The sequence below is a fragment of the Dermacentor variabilis genome, chromosome 10 (genome assembly GCF_050947875.1).
Source record: "Dermacentor variabilis isolate Ectoservices chromosome 10, ASM5094787v1, whole genome shotgun sequence".
NCBI classification, from domain to species: domain Eukaryota; kingdom Metazoa; phylum Arthropoda; class Arachnida; order Ixodida; family Ixodidae; genus Dermacentor; species Dermacentor variabilis.
In genome coordinates, this window is record NC_134577.1 from 31731595 (window position 1) to 31755442 (window position 23848).

Here is a 23848-nt window from a genome sequence, read left to right on the forward strand (position 1 = left end):
AGAAGTGTATAGACGAGGCGCAGGCTTTGCCCCACAAAGTTATCTTTAATTAAATGCAAGATAAGAAACAAAAGTTGTTTTCCAAAGCATGCATTTTCTTATTTGCATCATGAAACTGTCTTCTGTATAGGGACCTTTAGAACAAGAAATATTTTTTGCAATGTTTATTGCCTGCGTTTAACCAGCAGTCAACCACAAGCGTGGCTTTGTGGCAGAGTGTTCGCCAAGGCTGTGGAAGGTCATCGGTTCGATTCCCGCTGCCTTCCGGTCACCCACCGGTTTGTCGAAAATGGATACAAGCGCTCCCCTGACCTGGCATTTGGCCTTCTTCAGAGGTGATGTAGTTTAGAAAGGAGGGGAAAAAAGGAGTCTGACAGTCCCATGCTGCCAACTTTGCAATACGTGGGTGTCCTTCCAAGCGCCTGGAACTCTTGTAGTTGTTGAGCGCCTGGCTAGGAGAGTGCCTATACCTTTTTTTACCTATAAGTGCCTGGTGGCAGCACTCGTTTGCCTCTCGCAGCAGCAGAACATGCTCAAATATTTCAGCGAAGCTGTGGTGGGAGAAGGGCACCTAGAGACCCTTGCAAATCTGTCGGGCCTCTTTTCAAGGTGAGACCCCATATAAACAACCGAGCGCCAGGTCGTGGCACATCTCTACCCTATAGAAAGAAACTGTCGGTTTCCAGCAGCATTGGGATTCAAGCCCACTACCTGCCGCATACAAGCCAGAAGCTCTACCATTTCACTACCGCTGCGGCTAAAAAAGACGCCTGTTTGGAAGTCGGCAGCATGGAACTGCCAGACTCCTCTTTAAAACCGTAGTGATGGCTTAGTGGTAGAGCATGCGCCTCGTATGCGAGAGACAGTGGGCTCAAATCCCAGTGCCGCCGGAAACCCACTAGTTTTTCTTATGAGTATAAATGTCTCCCGGCCTGGTGCTTGGTGGTTGCTCACATCTCGATAGGGAGCCCTACAGAGATTATATGTGCATGCTCTGTGGGCGCTTTTTGTCCAACCACAGGCAGCCTTGCCAAAGTGCATCCGCTGCATCTGTGAGAGCCAGAATAGAGCCGTCGCCAGTTACCTACCAGAAAAATCGGTTCAAGCACACTCCTGGCCAGGTGCTTGGCCATAATGGGGCCTCAACTCCTGCAAAGGAGCATTTGTCCAAAACCCCAAGGGTGTCCCCACCTAATAGGTGCATTGGGATGCCACATGGGAAATGGCTGCCATTGGAGCGGTTCAAACCTTTATTTGGGGGGGCCCGTGAAGGTTTCGACAGGAATTTAGGGCACAGACTCCTTTCCCAAGTGTATTGCCACTGAATAAGGCCAAACCTTAGGCCGGGATTGGCTTTGTCACTGCTGGATTGGCAAAGTCCGGTAGCGGTGGGAATCGAACCCACTACCTCCCACAGCTGAGGTGGACACTTTACCACTCAGCCACACCTGAGCCACGCGTGACACTTGCATCACACCAGAAACAAGGACGGTAACTAGTGAAAATATTTCAAAGGATGATTGAAGAGAGGCAAGTTCTTGAATGACCTGCCTGTCTTGGCTGGACTCCAGCACATTGAATGTATGGCACAGTGCTTCAAAGGTTACTGCCGAGTTCTGGGTCTGAGCTTAGGCAGCAGAAACATGCGTACATTACCTGAGCAAGCTGTCGGATGTCGGTGATCCTCTCCGACATGGTTCGCAGGTAGCGGTTGATGGACATGTAGTCCTCCTGAGCCAAGATTTCTGTCTCGCAGATTTTGAAGATCGCAAGGGCAAAGCGGAAGAGAACCTGAAATTGACAGTAGAATTAAATGATGTACAATTACAGTCGAGCATCAATGTAACGAACACGGATGTGGCGAATTGTCAAATGCAACAAAGTAAATCTAAAAGGTGTCTTGCTCCTGTCAACGTGTAATGAATATCTATGATATAACAGGAGCGCTTCTGCATTGTATGCATCTTCGCTGTAACAAGGTTTAACAGTTGTTTGCATCAAACATTTAAAGGGCGCCATATCTTCAAGCTCAATTACTGTGATGCTTCTATGAGCTTCTGTGAAGTTCCTATGGCAGCATGTGCAATCGGCACACTTTCCAAAGGCTGAACGAAAATCTGCCTTCATGAAAATCAAGGTGCATGAACTGTGATGCTGATTTTACATGTAGGAAAGATGTTATGTGCTAACAAGGGAAACACACATAGCGGTGTTTATTATGATGCTTTATGCTGCAACACGTCCCATAAAGCCTGCAGTTTTGTTGGGGGGGGAACAAAAACAGATATCTTTCCAACTGCAAGCTCAGCAGTAAATTTGTAATCAATTAGTATTCCTCACATCACATAAAGTGAGGGTAAATGAAGGCCAAGGATGATCAGTGGGCCTTACATGAACAGCTTTAGCTGTCAACATGTTGGCACCTGACTGAGGCTCCTATTTCTCTTTGCGCATGTAGCACAATATGGTTGTTGGTAAGCACGAGTTCGTGGCTTGGAATTTGCCATTCAGAAGCTATGTCGAACGCTCAGTGCTGATGTTGTGCCAACTGTGAACAGACATGCCTACAGAAAGGGCAGATGAGACAAATGCCTCTACCAGCTTGTCTGATCTTTCCTTTTTGTACGTGTCTTTTTTCACCTAACATCTATCCAGGAATGCTTCACCAACCACTTAGAACCAGAAGAGATAAAAAAAAGTGGTACTCTGATCAGAGTGGAGTGGTTAAAGGGATTTAAAGACTCCAGCCTGCACTTTTCATTTATTAATATGAATTTATGCTTCTTGACCAGAAAAGATGTCAGAGTATTGATTTCACAGCTCGATAAGAAATGAGATATTCTTATAATCTTCATATGGAATCAAGGATGTTAGGTCTCCATGTTCTGAAGTATACACAAAATACTGCTATGTTAAGTACTGCATTTTCAGATAGCTTCCTGCATATTTTAATGCTTATCCAGTGTTTCCAATACTGGTCCATGGGGCAAGAGAGGCTAAATAGGGCACACCCCTTTTCCTTAATTTGGGAAAACCAGAGTCATCAAAAAGAAAGTGAGAGACACAGATGGTAAATTGGATGCAAAGGATGGAAACGAGAAGGTCCATGGAAACTTACAAATATAGCAGGAAAGAAAGGCTGTATGATATACAAAGGGCAGCGGCTTGCTATTCAAGGCCCAAGCTGGCTGCCTGAGGACAAAAACATACAGGAGCCAGTATTTTCAACATGATAAGGCATGTTTCTGTTGCAACAGAAGTCTGGAAGCAACTCGGCACATTGTAACGGAATGCTAGCTTGTTCACCGACCGGTAGGGAACATCCATCTTCCAGAGGTGTTGGGATTCAAAGTGGATGGAAGTAGTAACAGTTCAGGCAGCCAAGGTAAGCAAGAGGCATTTAGAGTATAGGTGAAAAAAGCAGGGAAGAGATTGGTAGAACCAGAGTTACTATAGGCACAGATAACTGTAGAATATAGAGATAAAGGTTTTCATGAAAAAGACAAACAAAAATTGAGGAGAGATGGACAAAATGCTAGACTGCAATAGATGCATATGATACCTGATTAGCTCAAGACGATGAGCAAAACGAGAAAAAGGCAGAAGTGGAAGCCAACGTTTCAACAAGTGGACTTGTCTTTTTCAAGGTGACATATGCTTTCCTTGGCACAGTATATATAGGTAGGGTTCTATTAAAGGGCAGAGGGGGTAATGCAGTTGGGCAAGGCATGATGAGGCATGATTGATTCTCTGTATTTTCTGTCTCATGCAGAACGAAAATTTCACTGTAGGATGTAGAGTTTAAGTTCATCAAAGTTATGACCTGGTTGGTTGAAATGCTTGGCAACAGCTTTGGGAGGCTTTTTAGCTGTGTCCACGCGATGTCAGTGTAACCTGATGTTCACTCAATGTCCAGTAATTGTCCCGTAATTGATTGGCACCCCACAGATGCCAGTTAAAGGTGAAATCTGCAATTTTGTTCAGCACCTTTTAAGACAAATGGAAACAAAGTGTGAATGACAACATAAATACTAATCAGAAGCTAAACTTGACAGAGGTGCATTGAATCTATGGAAACCTGAACAGAATACTCCGAACAGGTCAGCTTATAAGAGAATTGATCTTAATTTAGAATGTCTTAACAGAAGTTCACCATACTTAAAGCTTCAGGTAAGTGGAACTTATGAGAGTATTTTTAGTCCAAGAAAATGCTTGATGTTTGGAGAACATTTTTCTCGCACAGCTTGTGTACCTTGTTTCCCTCATAGAGGAACACATCCCAGATGTAGAGGTACGTCTCGGCTGGGATGGTGTCCACAAAAACAGTGAGGAACCAGTTGAAGGTGAACAGGGACAGGTCCACCTTGTTAGTCTCCAAGTGGGTGCTTAGCCGTGGCAGCTTTTCAGCCATCAAGTCCTTAAGGACTCGCTGCAAAGAGTGAAGTTATTTTCTACAGCGCTGGCCCACTTGACAATTTACAAACATTCATTCAATTCATTTAGGGAAGTTCTTATTCCTTTGTACAGAACATCAAGCATGTTTAACAAGAATTCACACAAATGTACACTGTGTTTCTGCAATGATGTCTCGGGATGATTAAAAATAGGGGATTCGAGACAATTTAAACTTGCAAAGCTTCGCAGCAGAATTTGCTAAATAATCACCAATATGATTATAAACAAAGTTTCACTAGTGGGCTTTGGGTTAGTGATTAGTGGGGGCATATTACAATTGCAAAACTGAAGTTGGTCAGTACTCTAATGCTTTGCTAGAAATTCTATGGCTTGCACCAGTTTCAGGGAATACGAAGTCAAAATGTGCCATGGAATGGATTGCTGTTCCTGTTACCACATGTATAAACTGAATCGTTCCATATTGTGAAGACATAACAATGGAAGATCGATGCATTTCTGTGCAAAGCTTCAGTGCTCATTTCTTGGAACTGGTGCAAGGGAAAGAGCTTCCAGCAGAAAATTATGGTCTGAGTACACACTAACTGCCTTCATTGGTGCAAACACGTGTCCTCTAGTTGTCAATTACAACTTTGTTAATGGTGATTTTTGTGCAAATTCTAATGTCTGGCACTGCTATGAAGCTTGGGCAGTAAAAACATCATTTCGTCTATAGTTTCCGGTTTTCAACGATCGAAGGCAGTCATCATAGAAACATGACGCAGATGCGCTGCTGTGGGTATTTTCTATGGGCAATTTCATGTATAAACCTTGTCATTCCTTTTGCAGAATACATGTTGCACAATGCCAACAAAGCTGAAACCAATCTTTGATGTGCAACAAGACCTCGGTAATGTGGGGCACAGGATGAGTAAACGCCTATACTGCCTGACTTCCCTTTCTTTTTTAACCTCAACAAAATTTTTAAATTACCAACTACCTGTGGCAGAGAGTGTAATACTGCCTCTTGAAGTGGATTACTTGCGGAGGCAGATGTTACTTCCACATCTAATCACAATGTTCAATTAACTGATCAACAAAGTTCTAATTATTTTTGAATGTGGGTACCCTAGACCAGATTGCGATCGTTGAACTGAAGTGAGGCAGTAAGGAAGTCACATCCACTTAGCAGAAGTCCCAAGATTTGCACCAGTTTCAAGATTGCCCTTCTCAAAACATGCTGAAAAAGACCCAGTGTTCCAGTTAAGTGTTGTCCTGCAGTGCACGAGGAAGGCCCTGCAAGTGGTCACCGCTAGTCGCACCAACCCGCCTGCCGTGAGCCAACTATTGCACGAGTTTGCACCATGAGTAACATGTAACCGTCACTTGCACAGCACTCCTCCTTCGTGCACTTGCTCAGGATGTTGCTATGACAACGGTGTTGTATTACAGCTACTGCTATACACTGAGCGTTATGATATCGACCAACTACTGGCGCAAAGAAGTGATGCGATGGCTGGCACAATATCACGTAGAGCAAGTCCTGCACAGTTTCTGTGTGATATTAGTTGGAGTAAACGTTCACAGGGGCGTCTAAGCAAGAAAACTTTATTCAGGGATAACTCTAGTCTGGTATCATCTTTGTTTGTTTGTTGCTCTCTCGAATGACGAAGTGAAGAGACAAGGTTTTTTAGTTTGCTTTTTTCTTCTCCCCCTCTCGGCCTATCCTGGTTTTCACTTTTTCCTGCTGTCTTCGTTTGAATTCTTTCACCGACATGCTTGTTTACCAGTAATCTGCAGAGGATTGTGTTAGCCAAATCATAGCACATTGGCCAATCTTAGCAGCTGGCGGGCTCAAGCACCCTCTTCAGGTGCAGTATCCTTCTCTGCTGTATCATCAGTAGAGTGGCTGAGAGAAAATCTTCAACTGCCATAAGTGGGTCCACAGTATGAATAGTCATGGGGCACAGGTAATATTCATAATACTTTTTTTTCTTTATAAACTTGTCGGAAAGCACTTCCGAGATTCCTATGATGATCACTGCCTACTTCGTTTGGAAACACCTTGAGAGAACAAGAAAATACACAAACGTCCAAGAAAGGCCCCACTTTTAGCACACACTCACAAAGACCGTATCCTGGGTGTTTGTATGTCTGAGTGCGTTTTCTTGCACTCTTAAGCTTTAGCCAACATGGACTGACAAGTAGCCCTGCTACAAGTTCTTACAGGTGGCTATCTAAAAACGACTATAGGGGTGAGCCCATAACAGTTATTACTGTAAAATAACCACACAAAGGTAATGAGGAGTAACGTTTGCAGCAACAGTGCAACACACTGTTGGTGGTGACTTCAATGCCAAAGTGTTCAGGAAAGGAAACTAGTACATGGTAGTGTGGAGGAGAACACCATATAATATAGGACAGAACTGTGGGAAAAAGGGCTCACCTGGTCCACCTGAGAGGCCTCCAGAGTGCGGCTATAGTAATCGCGTGGCATGATGTACTCTACGACGGCAACAAGGCACCAGAACGCGTCCTCTTCGGACATGAAGAGCAAAGCGATGGCTGCCAGCCTGTTCAAACCCTGCACATGACACATTGTGTAGTGCTATCCTCTGAAGCTTATCCAGAAATGCAATGGCTCTATGAGTTCTCACTTTTGCCCGAAAGGTTTGAGAGTAGCGCCAAGGTTTTAGAATATTACACAAAAGTAAGGCTCATATCATTTACAGGTGGTGGAAATCACAATAAAACACACAGTTACTAAATAAATACATGTGGTGTCATGCACCCAAAGACACAAGGACATGATTAATTTGATGATCACAGCTACAAATCATCTCAATGCTGGTTTGATGGCAGTAGGGAGTATGCTTGCTTGTTTCAAGTATGAAGGAAAGAAATTAAAGAGCACGACATCATGCCGCCACCCTTGGGAAGCAAACATTCTATGCTGTGTCTTCCTCTACCATTTCACCCTGCTATGCCTCAGAATGTCAGCAGATCATGTGACCTCCAACACTTGGTGCAGGGAAAAGAAGATAGCCCGCATTTTATTAGCTTTCTGCCGCTTCAACTGCCCTGTAAGGCATCGCACTAGGCTCAATGTTCAGGGATGCTGCAACCCAAGACAGGCTTTGGGCAATGAGAAAGATGGGGGGGACGTGTTCTCACTATCTCACTCCATAGTGCGATCATTATCATTACTGTTTTTCTGTCTCTCGAAGCCTAAAACGGCGGGCTCAAGCTGTGTGCGTGTGTGTTTTGTATGAAATAGACGTCCGGCGGTCCAACAGGATGCATCTTTTACTCAGATTTCCTTTTCCTCCTTGTTTTCCACTTCGCTGTTCTGTGCACTGTATCTTTGCACTATATGCACATATCCAGAAGATAATGTTGACATCGTAAGCGAGACTGGAGTGTCTGGACAATTGCTATCACAATAATTATAAAATAGTCTTTGTAGTGTTCCTATAAAGCTCTAATATGAGTTAACAAAGCATTTTATGTACACATGTGCCTGGAAAAGGTAAAACAAGAACTTTGCAGGTGTACCTGGCAGTAGCCTACTATGAGATTCCTTCTGCTGTAGGCAAGCAGAACTCGACGAAGAGGATTGATTCCAGGAGCATCAGGAGTTTCGTAATGCCTGTTGTTCGGCAAAGTTCTTAGCAGGTCGAGCTCAATCTTGAAGAAAGAAAGAGAGGAACACCACTTATGTCCTTATCTACTCTGCATGGTTTCATTTCTAGCAGGTCCTTGCACTCGTACGTTTGATTGAGCGAAGCCAAACTTATTTAGCAAGAGACACACAAGATCAATTTCAAGCAAAAGCAATCATGAGCAACCTAATGGTGGTCATAAAAGCATTAGCCAAAAGAAAAAGAAATGCAAGTCGTGCTGTTAAGTTTTCTTTTTCTTTTTCAAATTTTATTTTTATGTTGTGCTACATATGAGCAACCAAAACCCTTGGCAAGAACAGAGCTGTTTAATGCAGGGCTGGGTGTAAAATAAATTTAAAGCACCAGCCTACAATTGATTGATTGATTGTATTGACTTACACGCTCAATATCTCCAAAGAAAGTGATCAACTTATGGAGCTTAACATACCAGAGCTGCGTCTTTGTTATGATAAAATGTGTAGCGGAAGGCTCCAGATTAATTTTAGCCACTTTGGGCTACCTAAACCTAAGTTTGCAAGTTTTTTTTTTCTTCCTTTACCGCATTTAAGACGTATACAGCCATAATAAAAGGAAAAGCTAACAGTATAGCAGCTCATGGCATCCAGCTAGTATGAAGGCCACTTTACTTATGCCACCTAATTGTGTAAGGTATCCTGGGACAAGGGCACATAAGATTTAAGTTCACGCTTGGCTTGTTTCACCCATGCGACTGAAGTCTTATGTGCAGTTCAATGTTCATTTTCAATGACTGCTGAAACTAAAGGCCATTGCTGTGCCTAAATGGATCCTTAGTGGAAAAGAGGTAATGGGCCTTGTGGATTTCAATTATCTGTGATTTTCAAGGTCCCTGAATGTGTGCATTTATCTCCGGGGTTACTTTTGCTCAAAAGCTGATAACAATAACTGATAGCTGAGCAATAACATTAAAAGTTGATATATGACACACTGAGATTGGATACAGTGAAAAAAACAAACATATTTTGGCTTCAGCTAAAGCTTGGAAGCAGGGGATCCGTATACTGCATCAAAAAGCAAGTAAGTGTACTTATATATGCCTTGGGTTATGCAATAAATGAGCTGCTCACAGGCAGCATTAGTTTCACATTTGAAAACAATGTTTCAGTATATTAGCACAATTTAGGTTGTGTTTGGTAGCAAAAAATGTGATTACCTGCTTTACAGCAGGGTCGCAGGTACTAGTTAAAGGCGGGGACATCACCAAGTCTTCGTAATAGCCGGGACCTTTCTCTGCTCTTTCCTGGCCAACATAGAACTCGACACACCTGGTGATCAAAACAGTGGTTAGTACTCCCGAGTCAATCTGAATTCCACTGGGAAATATGGAGCAATCCGAATTGCAAGAATGACCCAGCTTCTTTCTGCACAAAATGGCTTGCTCTAGGAATAACTTGTCGTACCCTTTCCATATCTGGCTTCTGAATTCTTGAGGAATGCTTGTGCGTATGAGAGCCTTCAACTCTGGAGTCTTTTGGAGTGGCCGTCCAAGGACGATGCTGGCTCGGTAGTTCTCCCATTTCACTCGCCACGAGATCTGAAGTGGGTCCTTTCAGTAGATGAAACAAGTTATGCAGGTATGAGTAAATACTTCAGCAATGATAGTATTGTAGCCATGTACTATTCTCACGGAATGAAATGCATCAATTTAGGCCTAGCTGATATGCATACTTTCGTTTCCCCCGTCTCCAGTTTGCGTAACGTCGGCGTAGTTTTCGCCATTGTGCTTAGATCAGAGTTCATGTCACCTTTATCTACCACATGCCTAGCACCGCAACACAAGTAACTGGGCTTACTGGGCTTATTGGGTGTTCTACTTATAAGTTTACTTGTCACATTTAAGTCCATGAGTGTAGTACAGCAAATCCTTGTTATAACAAAACCACATTATTACGAGGTTTTCATGGCTCCACCTGCAGCGCATGCATTTTCGAACATGAATGCAGCACAGTGAAACAGCACAGCACAGCATAGGTCAAGAGGAAGTACATGAGACAGGCGCTGATACTTCGACATTTGTCTGATAAAGAACAACAAGCTTGCCCCAATTATCAGCTTTGCTGCATTTTCGACCTGATAATTCGTGGTGAAATGGCACCGGAGTTCACTTAGTGCAATGTGTGAAGCAGGAAGTCTACGCTCGACTGTTCATTGGAACATATTCAGCGATGGCTTGCATTTCTCTACTTTAATTTGGAGCGGCAAGAAAGTGTAGCAAGCTATGTTTTCTAGGCACTTTGGTCATGTGAAACAACCAGCATGACTGGGAGTTGTGCAGTTTTTTTTCTAGAAATTACTCTGAAGCTCGGCATACAGACTCTACAATCTATACCTATGTCTATTGGCCATGCAGCGTTTCCTACTTGTAATGTCAGAAGGAACAGCAGTGTTGGTGCTCGTGTCTTGTGAAGCTCACTTTTAAGGAACACTATAGGGAGACCCCGAATTATTGTATACTGATAACGTATTGTTCCAGAACTCTTTTTTTGTCTCATATTGCAGTAAGGAGTTGATTATTAGAAGTGAACGTGAAAGCCAAACATTATTTTTTTTTTTTAATATTGCAAGGAAACCCCAGCACTAGTATGTCTCTGTGACATCATGTGGAAACATGGGGAAGGCGGGAGATGGATTTACTGTGGCGAGAAAAGCATATGTCGCCTGGAAGAAAAGTACACTTTTCGAAACGTTGGCTCCTGCCTCCACCTTGTTCTCGTTTTGCTCATCGTCTGTGACATCATGCATTTCAATGTGTTTCTTTTTTTTTTTGTATTTGGGCCTTCGTGGTGCAATAAAGGTTTTGGAAACTTGTAAATTTCAGTCTTTTATTTACAAAGAAGTCATTGGGACAAGAAATGGACTTCGTTACAAGTGGCACCTCTGCGCTGTGACTTAATAGCATTGCACTGTTAGTACGAGGTCCTGGTACGATTCCTGGCCACAGTGGCCACACTTCAATGGGAAAAAATGCGAAAATGCTTGTGCACTTAGATTTATGTACATGTTAAGAAACTTCAAGTCGTTAAAATTAAAAAGGCCCTGTGACAAGCCTGATAATATGGTATTAGCTTGTCTCGTACTTTGGTAAATGCAGGTGGACTGGCCATTTTACCGGAGGGGCAGAGGCATAAATGTGAGCAGCCTGCATGGTGCAGCCACCTGGTGGCACAGAGCTCAACCAGACAAAGACGGCTAATGTTGCAACTAACGGAGTGTATTTTACTTTGCTGCGGGTGTAAATGTTTGGCAGCAACACAACTGCACCACTGCTGAAAATTTGCACCAGCAGCGAAGTAGGATACACTTTGTTACTGCAATATTAGCCGTACTTATCTCGTTCAGCTCTGCACCACTATGTGGCTGTACAGTGCAGGACACTCACGTTTACACCTCGGCCCTCCGCTAAAATGCCCAGTCTGCCTGCGTTTACCTGAATACTAGACAGACTAAAGCTCTCTAATTGTATCGTGGTTACGGCCAGTAAAACCCCAGAATTTTTCTTTAGTAAGCGCTATTTCATTACAAGTGGAAATGCCCTAAAGCAGCCATGTGCAGCAATTCCTCAGGAGCTTGCAAAATGGATACAAAAACAAAACGTCACTTCATCCTTACAATACGACAGCATACTGCTGTGTAGCAAAGAAAGATGCGAGTAATGAAATCGCAGAGATAAACAGGTACAGGATTTTTTACTGCTACTACAACCATTCACTGCCAGCTGCACTTAGTGCAGGCAATGAGCGATGCCAGACAGGACTATATCAGCGGAGGATATCACGTAGTGGGTACAGCATGTATGTGAAAGATCTTCACTTTGTGGTAAAGTGCCCTCCTACCTGACTCGACCAAAATTGAATTCAGCTGAACACTGTGAGTAAGCAGCATTCACAATAGCTTCTTGTCCTTGCTGTGCCCATCACTATCGTCTCGACCTCTCATGGCACAGGCAACACTTTCCAAGAACCACGCCGCACTCCAGAGTGATAAGAATAGGGGAATTATTCTACAAAAGTGGACAGTCCATTTTAGCTCATGCTGGTTGGACAAACCTTGAGAGCCAGCATACTGGTTCCCACTGTCACCGCCGGCTATCAAGCCCTATCCAATCACTGTGCACTGAAATGGACAGTACACTTAGTGGGCTTTTACAGAGTACACTCCCAGAGAAGTGTTCCCACCTGTGCTTCAACAGGCAGTCCTATGGAAATTTCCCACTTCTTACTAACTGCAGTTCAGCACCACCCTATATTGAATGCAATTGATGCATGTGTTGCAGTTGGGGCGTCAGAAAACATTGAATGAACTGATAAATTGAGCGAGGCGATTTTGTGGTAGTGACAGTTTACAGTGCAACATATTCCATCTTTACCAATAACGAATTAACTATACACGAGCAAATAGTGTCAAAATCGGTGACATCACGGCTCACTTCTGCAGGAACTGCAAGGTGGCACCGCCACACCGTATTTCGCTTTTGCATTTTTTTTTCTGGCTTACCAAGCTTCACCTCATGGTGGCTTGTTTGGTATTGTAGAAGCACAATTTAGCATTTCCTGAAACAGCTCAATCAGACTTCCCCTTTAGTATTCATTTAAATGACGTGTGAAGGACTCTTGAATGTCAAGCAGCTGTGTTCAATGTATCTGCAAGTGTAAAGGTCAGCAGTGTGACCCTCACAGAGCAATATATATTTTTTTTCCACCAAGAACTTTTGTGGAGCACCACGGTCAGTGTCATCCTAAGAATGCAGTGACAACTGGTACATCACTGCCAAATTGGAAGGGAATTTGGATAAATGCTCCAGCCAATTACATTTGCCTGTTGCTATCAGAGGCCAGCTTCCTTACCACCAGTGTATCTTGGGAAGTACATTTCGGATCTCGGCGGTACATAGGGCAAACTCTGGGTAGTTTTGTGGGCAGATTTTTTTAGGCTGTTACAAAATCAAAGGTACAGGACAGGTAGAATTAATTGAAGTTGAATGCCCTTTAACACTCTTTCGCTTTTTTTTTACTATGTTAAAGAGCATGTACGGAATTATTATTGTCGTGAGTGGCTGTGTTAAGCTTATCTGCGATGTCTAAATTTTGAAGATTGTTTTAGTTACCTGCGTATCTATTCTCCAGTTTACTTAATGCGTAAATACTTGTATTTTGTTACTCGGGCTTTAGTTGCTTACCCTTGCTTATTTTCTGTATTCAAGATTATGCTTTATCGCAAACCGTGCGATAAAAAAGAAAAGATAATAGAATGATGTTCCCCTGGCAGATTTACTATGGGACCGCCTTCTGAACTTAAAACATATGCAAGCATACAACCTGTATTTTAAGATGTGTAAATACACCAAAATAAAGGCATCAGCTGAAATGTCACCTTCATAGATCAATATTATTTATCTTTATTCTTCGTCAAGAAGAACTGTGCAGCAAAAGAATGCTTAGAATGAACAGCTTCTTGCCTCAAGACATCGCTAATAATGCTCATGTTCCTGTGTATGCTCGCTTAAATGCTGCCACTGATGTCACAACAAGCCATTCTTTGAGCTGCCCGGCTCAGAAACTGTTTTGATGCAGTGTTCTTCGCATTTTTAAATGATTTTGCCGTTTTTATATGAAATCAACAATCCTGTGTGTGACAGAAGGCACAGGGGAATTTAAGCCCACTTCTACGAGAGGAAAAGGAAGAAGCCACAGATGCCCTTTAAGCTAGCTGAGATTCTGACAAAACAGGCTTCCACAGTGTTCTCAGTGCTCTCTCAGTGTTCACCTTAAACGGACAGTCAGGAGAAGGAGTAAATCAGCATAGACTGGTGAAGAATTCTTTCTAAGCTCAATTTTTGTTAATTTCGCAGTGGGGGTTTGATGACTAGACGACAAAATGAAGGCGGCCCTTCTTTTAGCAACCTTTATTTAAAATTTTTTTTTTTAAATATCGCTCTGAAACTCATTGGACTGTTGAAACCCACAAGTACGTTATTGTGACACTGCAGAATTTCAAGTCCTTTCTCGCACTTGGGCAATTGTGGCTCACTAAATGTTGTTGAATCTTGCCAAGTTCTCTTTGGCTACTTCATAACAGAATGTAGTCCACCCTTAGTAATAAAGAATGTTAACTAGGTCCCAGCTGACCTTGTCTAAATCTTGAGGCACCATAGAGAAATGGCACGGGCACTTTCAATGGGGGGACTGACAATCGATTTTCGTGGTACCCATGTTTTAGAAAGCAGTTCCTAGGCGCCCACCTGCAGCAAGTGGCAGCGGTGTAACCGAGTGAACGAGCTCAGCGAAAGATGGAAGAGCGAAAGCGGAGCGGCGATATGAAAGGCGTGAGCCGCAAACGGCGGAGACCAATGATAGCAGTCTCTTCAGTGATGTGCGCGTGGGAAACTGGTGTCGTGGGGACCCACTAACCACTCAATGTGTACTCGTAACTGGTCTCATCCAGACCGCTCGTTTCATACTATCGTCTGCTCGCGTCGGCTCTCACTTACGCTGTTTGCTTTGGTTGGTTTCATCTCATTTGTGCTTGTTTCGAATGTCATGGCTTGCGATTGGTTTGTAATTTGATTGTATGCACGACACGAATTATATAGTACTTTCTGGAAGCCACACGGCACCAGCGATTACATTGGAACCATCGACGAGTCATGTATACAAGCCACCAGGCTTGACCCACAGATCAAATTTTCGACGTTCGCCAACTCTGCTACATATCCCTCAACTTCTTTGCCTCAGTATATTGCGAAAGAAAGCACGTATAGGGCTGTGCTCAATTTTCACGTTAGGGAGTATCATGATCATCGTTGAATTTTTCTTTAGTGCAATGTAAAGCTTACCAGTCAGAATGTCCATTTCTATAGTGGTAACATAGAAAACATTGTAGAACATTTTTCGTCAGAATTTGTCTATCTGCAGTCATGATTGTGTTTATGAAGTCGTACGCTGCAAACATCCTGAAAACAGTGGTAGCTTAGCACCACAGTGATTCTACGCCTTCATTGGCGGGAGGTGGTAGAGTAGTTATGCTATTCATGTAGTGCTCGCGGCACACATTTATGGCTTAAAATTAGTCTAACACATTTTGTACGTAACAGGGAGGCCACAGAACCCCGGGGCACACACTTGCAAACTCGCGCAAGTGCAAAAGCACTCGTATGCGCCGCCAGGCAACGAGGGAAGCCACACCTCGCCACAGCGTGGTCGGCATACCGCTCTACTGCCGAAGTTTCACTGCAAAGCGGCGGGAGGTACCGTTTCTCATTACTTTCTTGTTCCAATTTAAGATTGCATGCTCGATTGTGTCACTGTAAATCGTGGTCTTCTCATTTCCACCAAAATCTTGTGACACATTCTATGCAGTTGTTGGTCCCTTTAAGGCAGCGGCACCACCTGTCTTTGCTTTTCGCTTCTTTTCTAGCCTACCATGCCTCATATCACAATAAGAGCGCCTTTTTCTGGTATCGTAGAACTGTGGTCTGTTACACAGCTCAGTTCATTTGTCTCTTTAATGCCCCTTTATATGAAGCCTGCTGTTGTTGCAAGCGTTTACACGTTTACACGTTGCAAGCGTTTACACGCAAGGTACACGTTCACTTTGTACCTTCCCGTCCATTTCCTCTTTAACTCTCAATAAGGGCTCCTTTCATTACACAGAACGAGCAAGTTATGCTGGGTTTTATTTGAATACTTTGAAAGCAGTGTTCTGTAAATATTAATCCCTGGGTAGGCACTCGGCGTGTGTCTGCGGGTGGATTTTCCAGAGGCAGTTTGTCAACACTTCCGATCGTGCACGCTCACATCGGCTACGTGCAGATGGCTTTGTATATTTTCTTGCGTTTCTACCTGCATGGTGCTCGAGATATGCTCGGACTTCCTCCTCAGGTTCTCTGCCTTGGAGACGACGACGTCGCACTCCTTGCCCCATTTTCGGTTGAAACCATATGAGTCGTAGACATCATCACTGGAACAAAATAAAACACCATTTTTAAGATGGAGAATTTTATAAAGTGCAGCTTACAATGTGGCCATTGGGGCCCTTAAATTACTAGGCTAGAAAACGAGCCCATGCAAAAATATCAATAGGTGTGCTAGGTAATATACAAGTTTTGTTAGCATTATGTAACTGTAGAAGTGCACAGAGACGAGAAATGAAGAGAGTGGACAGGACGTAGCGCTTTCGTTTCTCGTCTCTGCACGCTTTTACAGTTTCAAGATGCAAGTAAACGAACTAGTCCAGTTAACCGTTCTGTTACAGCACTATATAAGCTTGTAGAGAAATTGAAAGTTGTCAATTTAATACAACACCATATAAATGCAATAGAGACATAAAAGCCAACTCAAACATAGACATAAGATGCCCCAGCAAATATGATAATATATACAGAAAAACATTTTTGCTTATGTGTATGAGACGCAGTTGGAATATTGCTCGGTAGAGCTTATGAACTGGAGATAATTTTTAACACTCAGTTCCATATTTGTGCTCCTGCATAATCAAGTCATCACTTGACCTAAATATTAATCTATGAGAGGCCGAAACAAAAAACTACTTCTTCCAAGTCGATTAGTTCATGCAAACATCCATTATGAAAGAGAGACATTGTTTTCTAGTATGCGTTGAACCATGCAAGCAATCTTGCAATTGCAAGAAATCAGAAATGGCACTATGCCTTAGCTGCAGGAAGAGGAGTGGATCTGTTAGCAAATTCACAATACTATGTTAAAATGCAAACTGCATTTTTTAATGAGAAAATGAATGGGTTCAAGTATGTGAGGTATGCAAGTCTCTGTGATTCGACACAATAAGTCAAATGGTTGTGGAAAAAGTGAGAAGTCGGCTACATTTTCAATGTACCAAACGGAAATAAATGTATTGTGCTAAATAGCATCAAACATGCACTACTGAGCTTCTTCATTAACTCATTGGTGTGATGGTCATAATTTTAAAATCCAAGAACAAAGTGACAATATTTGTTGGTTATAAACAGGCATGCAACTTTTTTGACGATGTTTCAAAATACACAGTTCACCACAATTGGTTAACTAACGTTATATCCAAGTCTAGCTAAGACAAAGGTCAGATCCACTGGTGGATTTTTGGGACCACTGTATTTTTGTTAGTTCTACTATGTGCTTACCTAGTCTGGAAAGATTCCTGGACCTCTTTAGGAACAGTGGGGTCATGCATGGCTTCTTCTAGAAGCTGGCTGACAATGGCTTGCACACCGGCTTCACCTAGATGAACAATGTTGCTCATAAGACCAGCGGCTAATTAAACTACACGATCCTTCTTTTATTACAAAACCAAGTAATAACAAACAGTTTAAAAACAGGCTCTTCACAATGTGTGTGGTGGCATATTTTCATGTTTACTTCATTTATTCGACTTCCTCTAAAGGTATGCTGCTGAGCTTGAGATTGCAGGCTCGATCCCGACTGCGGCGGCCACATTTCGATGAGGGCAAAATGCGAAAATGCCCGTGACCTTACATTTAGGTGCTTGTTAAAGAGCCCCATGTGGTCAAAACTGATCCAGAGTTCCCCATTACAGCATGCAACATAATCAGAGCATGGTTTTAGCACATAAAACCCCAGAATGTAAATGATCTAATTCTGCTAATTCAACTATGGGAGGAAGTTATCTGAAATAGCTGAAACTTAAGATCATTTACAAATCCATCGTATGAAACCATCTTTTTTTGCTAAATTCACTCTCTTATCTAAGTCTCAAATTGTGCAGTATGCCTATGTTCACACACTACACAAACAACCTTTGACAGATGCCTTATATGCACTGCAAATTCTCATTGCTCATGAGCCACTCTTTGTTAGGTCACAGGCATCAGCTATGGAGCTGATTTCAATAGGTGAAGCGCCAATAGTGACGGCACACAAGAAGGAATACAGACAGGACAAGGCAGGACAGGAAGGACAGACAGGACAGGAAGTGGCTTGTCCTGTCTGTATTCTTTCTTGTGTGCGGTCACTATTGGCGCTTCACCTATTGAAAGCTATGCACCAACTAGCCCCACAATGTGTTTTACTGGAATGGAGCCGATGCCTGTGACCTAACGAACAGTGGCTTTATCTAGTTTGAACGGTCTTGCATTTGACATCTTGCATCTCAGCCTACTCGTGCAGTTCCTCATCTATTCCTCGGTGAAATGCTTTCCGGGTCTTGTGAAAGTAGTGAAGTCAGTAAAACGAGTCCCCACTTGCCTTCCTGCGGGCTGTTGAGCTCTTTGAGAAGAAAGAGAAGCTTGCTCTGAGTCTGGTAATGCCTTGCTTCTGCATTTGAGCATTTTCTGGTGGGTGCATAACAAAGAGAATAAGTAGAAGAAAAATAAAGATGCCAATCGATGCAGCTTATTAACTATCATCTAGACAAAGTCAAGGACATGGCATGTTCACGTGAGCAAATTGTTCTCGAGTGTGGAAGGGAGGCAGGTTGCAATTTAGCCAAGCAAGTCTTATTAAAAAAAAGTTGGCGAGTGTCTTTAACGGTAAAGGGGAAAGTGATGGTGACTTGCACATTAATAGCAGATAAAAGATAGTTGGGCGATAAAAAGCGCATGAAATGAAGACAAGGACTGAGGAAGAACAAGACAAAATGCTTTACTTTTTTTTTTACTTGGGCTACCTTTGTGACAACCTTTTAAAAAATCTAGTGCACAGTTCTTGTAAAACTTTATACCCGTGTAACCAACAGTTATTAAGGGGTACAAGTGTTATTATTATTCTAGCTCATTTAGAGAAAAAAAAAACATTTGTGAGCATTTAAACTTCATGCTGGTAAAACACACATAAATACTTTGATTAGCCTTTTGAAGACGAGATATAAATCCCCACCCCCCCCCAAAAAAGATGTTTATCTTCTATCTAAATGTGCAAAAAACATCAAAATAAGCATAATAAAAAATTAATTTTTTCAGCAATAGAGGGAGGGGGAAAACCCCGAGACAGTAAACTGGAAGTGGGGTTCACCTCAAGTCACTTTAGGCTTCGTTTTCAACTCTGAGTCTTGATGCCTGTCACTCAGTGTTGGCTGAAGACATTTAGCCATTTAGTACTCGTACTGAAACTTGGCAAGAAAAACTTTTTTTCCGATTTGTTGCCGCCTGTAGGTGACACTCGGCAGTAAAGGGTTAACAAAGTCTTTTTAAACTTCCAGGTTTATCACACACTAGCTGGTAAGCTTTTTCCACTCATTAAACACTCAGCCTTTAAATAAGAATAGATAATCAAAACTGAACTTGCAGAAGCTGAGAAAATTTCGTGGGAAAGTTGCACATGGACCAAAAGAAACCAAACTGATAAAATAAAAAAAAGTAATGTTTTCAAACTTGTGCAACAAACAAAATTGCCTTACTACACATTAACACATTAATTTCTTCTGCGTCTGCATTGGAGTGAAGCTCCATGAATATTTTAGAAGAGGTTCTTTCATTTCCTGCAAAAACAATTCACAACTGTCTTGGCCACAGCCTTGAATTGCCTCCTAAGAAGCCGTGCCGTGGGCACCAGCTTGGTGATTGCGTTATGCTTTTGTTATGAAGGCAGTGTTGTGAAACCTTAAGAAACTTCGTTCAGCATTGTTTGTGTACTTCCGGTGCTTTGCACCGCACATGCAATAGCAATGTTTACAGAAAAGAAGCTGACCGTTTTGTTGGTGTTCACACACAGAAAGCTAGCTCCTTGCCAAAACCACCATCATCGCAATTGTTAACTGTGACAACTAGCTTCATAACAAGGTGCATTCATGCTCTTCTTCGTCGAGAGTGGTGACAACAAAGCATTTATATTATATGCAGATTCATGAGGATGCCATCGCCGGCCCCACTTCACCGTTGTCAGCATGCTTAAACAAGTCCGATTTCTGTTTTATGAATGAAGCTGTAGCTAGCAGTTTTAGTTGTTTCTACCACTTGAATCTGCTAAGTAATGCCACAGGCTGCAGCATCATATATAGTGTCTCGTCGAATACGGCTCTTGTCAGACGCGCGATAACTGCCAGACAAATCTGGTAAGTGCGACAGAGCTATAGTGCATTCCCTTTTACACAACAGGTGAGTTGGCCACATAGCTTCCAGCAGATGTGGGCACTTCAGAAAGCTGTAAGACAACTTCCAACATTTTTTTACCGAACTTATGCAGACTTAGTAACTTTTGAGTAGAATCTGACACTGCAAGACCCAGGTGATCATGCGGAAAAGATGGCGAGGCAGGTACGCAGACTGGCTCCACTAATCGGAGGGCGCATTTCGGTCACGTGCACTCACTCCGCAGATAGGTTCATATGGTAGGACTCCTCTATGCCGCAATTTGCTGTTCGTGAGTGAACGGAGGGATGAAAAGGCGGCTCTTTCAAACAAAACTAAGATGACCGCAATAGGAAATCTAGCATGGCAGCAACGTGTCTGCCACTAAAAAATCGGTTGGCAAACATGAGACAGCTATTACAGCTAAAATATTGATCCAAAAGGCAGAAAACTTCGCAAGGTTATGCAGCAGGAGCTCTAGAATTGAAAGCTGTGATTAAAAAAATATTTCTGTGCCATTTTTCAACATCTGACACTCGCTTCCTCCTTAATCTTTATCTGTACAGTATGAACCAACTAACCTAGCAATGACCAATCCACAGCTAGGTGCGTTGGTTGAGCAGAATGAAGCATATGATGTGTTTAATAAATGTGGACTGAAGAAAAGAGTGACCAATGCAACAGGCCATACCGTTCCATTCCAAGCTTGTCAAGTACATCATACAGTACACCTCACTGAAGCAGTTGAAATTTATTTGCAACCTGTTTTACATTATTACAGGAAACCGTTAACGCTTTGATTTCCATTGGTGAAATATGGCGACAACACTGTGGTAAACGATGTGCGCTGTCTTTGTACTCTTACGGCAGCATCGCAAAGTTGCTGAAGATACGGCTAGCAGCTGTAGCACACGTATATAAAAATGAATTTAACTGCATGTGAACACATGCAAGTGAGTTATTTCTGCAGAACCAAAGGTGCCTTCTGCATATGCTAAAGCAAGTAGGAACAAGTTGCATGACCTAGGCAGTATTCCTCACCACAAGACGGCATGCATGAATGAGTACACATACACTAAGGTAAGTTTTGAATTTCATCTGTGCACTATTTTTTGTGGAACCGACTTCCTACCATTTTGCAATGCCATTAAGTTCTCACGCAGCATGTCGAGAAACGAAACATACCAGTAACTATGCTAGTTTGGCTAGCGTGACAAGTTTGACTAACCTGGCACACAGCATTTAAACCTCAGAATAAAACACACCAAAATCTATGTTAGTTTAAATAGCACATCACTCAGTTTGACTAGCCAGAGTATAACGCCTGTCAGCTCATAAAAAGCTTGCAAACCCTAACTGCAATCAGAACAAATTTGTAAAGAAAATAAAACGCAAGGAATGCAATTCACATGAACACATACATGATGAGCTGTCGTTCTCTCTCCTCCGAGTTCCACCGAAGTTCATTCAGTTCGAGAATTTCCTTGTTGAGAAATTTGTTCTGCACATGGAATGCTGAGACTGCATCCTAAATGAAAGTTTATGAGAAGAAGAACAAAAATAAAAAAGAAGCTGTGAGATTTTGGCATTAAGAAAGTTTAAAACCTAAACAGCCACGTATCAAGCAATAAAAGACTAATTGCAGTATACACAAACTAGCCTAAACTTGAAATTCTACCTAAACTTTACTGAGGTAGTCTGGAGCACAGTGCCGCGTATGGACAAAACAAGGCACTGCATACCAATACTGTTTCTGGTGGTTCCTGTAGGAAGCAGAAGTTTCTTGAGAAACATGTCACTCTAGTACATTCAAATGGACACCAAGGACAGCTGGTTATAACATATTAACTTGCAAGTAGCTGTGGGGTGTTGACAAAGCTCAGTGATCACTTCCCTTGAGGGGTGCCCCCGCTGCCATTCACGTTCTTGAGTCAAGGTGGAGTTCGTGACTATGGTGTTGCCCTGCTAAGTACGAGGTCGTGGGATCAAATTCCGGCCATGGCGACTGCATTTTGATGGGGTGACATTCAAAAAACGCCAGTGTCCTGTGAATTGTGGGCACGTTAAAGATCCCCTGGCGGTCAAAGTTGATCCGGAGGCCACTATGGTATGCCTCATAATAATATTGTAGTTTTCACATGTAAAAATCCAAGAATTTGATTCAAGTCAAGGTGGAATGTCGTGTGGAGGAACATTCTAGAATACAGGTGTAAGAAATCATGTGATAGTATACCGGCGGTGGTAAAGGCTTTACTTAGGCCTGTTGTTTTATAACAATAAAGCTACTGCTGTTTGAACCGTGGCTACAGGCAGTGCAAAGAAGACAAGAACACAAGGTACAGGCAACGCAAGACAACTCACAGCACTTGCATCATCTGTACAATGTGATCTTTTCTGTTTTGCGCTGCCTGTATAACCATGGATCTGCACCAACTGACCACAGTGTTTGCTGCTTTGTGAAAACAGCTGAACTAAACCAAAATTATAAACCAAAGTTCTGGCCAAGCACTCAGTCAAATGTCACATTAGACGGGCCATTTGAAAGCATGACAGCATTGCAGAGATCGTGCAATATGAAAACGTCAATGCACCTACAAAGGACTTTAGTAGCATCATTCCAGCTTTGTTACAGTACAGGAGCTTGCTTAGCATCACGATAAGTATAACTTTAGTGCTTTGTTAAAAAACTTTAAAGCTTCACAGGAGTGCTTAGAGACAACTAGTCAAAACACGTTGCCGGTCTGTACGAGAGGCTCCTGTGAAGATGCGAGGCAAATATTGTCGCACTGCATGCAGCAGGGAATTTACAATCTTGTGTTCAAAATAGAAAAAATCACTTGCTCTCACTTTCGCAATGTCATCATGCAGCGCCATTGCAAGCTGCCGGACCCACCAACAGCTATTGGCTGATTTCGTGAATGTCGAGAATGTTCTCAGTAATATATATTTACAAATTTTGAGTTAAATAAATGAAACATATATATGTCTGCGAGCTCAAAAGGACAGAAAAATCATTTCATCTTTTCACTGCCAGTCTATGCATGACAGCTGCACGTAGCTGTGTCTGCTGCGTATGGCCTCCAAAGATAGAAGCGACATGCTGCGTAGCTAGTCTATTGTAGCCATCGTTAGGTGCTGCTCTTTCGCCGCCAAGGCTCTCGTCTTTTGAGCGGGGCTTTACCCCTTTGGCTTCTCCCCTGTGTAGCTTCCAGTGTGCTAGCGGAGACTAAAAAAAGAGAAAGCTGCATGTCGGTACGATAACTCCTCTTATACTTGACGGATTCAAAAAATGTTTACACCATGAGATTCATGAGATCGTGTCCTTTAACACTGAGGCCATTACGTGATTGGTCAGAAAAGCACTTTAGGGCCCCTTTAAGTAGAGGAACATAGTCACGAAAATGGGGAATGTCCGACTTGCCTTGAGTTGCTCTATCTCCTCGACCATCTTTGCCATCTGGACTCGACAGGCGTTCTCTTCCGCCTGCTCAGCCTGCATTATGGTGGCCTGCTCTTCCTTCTTCTCTTCCTCAATGTCGTGCAGCTCGTTGGTGAGCGACATCAAAAGCTTGTCCTTTTCTTTCAGCACTTCCTGGTACAGAGAGCTTTGGTCTTTCAAATCATCAAGTTCCCTCTCCACAGTACTGCAGGAACAAGGAACAGATATGGAAAGGAGGTGAATGGACAGGTGAAATTTAATTGGAAGGGTACGTATTTGAAT

At 42.7% G+C, this 23848-nt stretch overlaps 1 protein-coding gene across 1 annotated transcript in view; it reads right to left on the reverse strand.

The window, feature by feature from the left end:
• LOC142560255 (TBC1 domain family member 2B-like) overlaps positions 1–23848 on the reverse strand; it is a 179192-nt gene that overhangs the window by 143215 nt on the left and 12129 nt on the right. The window contains exons 7-17 of the mRNA XM_075672211.1: positions 23549–23771; positions 21549–21655; positions 18308–18393; positions 17227–17323; positions 15932–16049; positions 9494–9639; positions 9247–9358; positions 7948–8079; positions 6839–6976; positions 4253–4429; positions 1657–1791 (exon numbers count right to left, since the gene is read on the reverse strand). Coding sequence (XP_075528326.1) covers positions 1657–1791; positions 4253–4429; positions 6839–6976; positions 7948–8079; positions 9247–9358; positions 9494–9639; positions 15932–16049; positions 17227–17323; positions 18308–18393; positions 21549–21655; positions 23549–23771 — 1471 coding nt within the window. The remainder of the gene's footprint in view (positions 1–1656; positions 1792–4252; positions 4430–6838; positions 6977–7947; positions 8080–9246; positions 9359–9493; positions 9640–15931; positions 16050–17226; positions 17324–18307; positions 18394–21548; positions 21656–23548; positions 23772–23848) is intronic.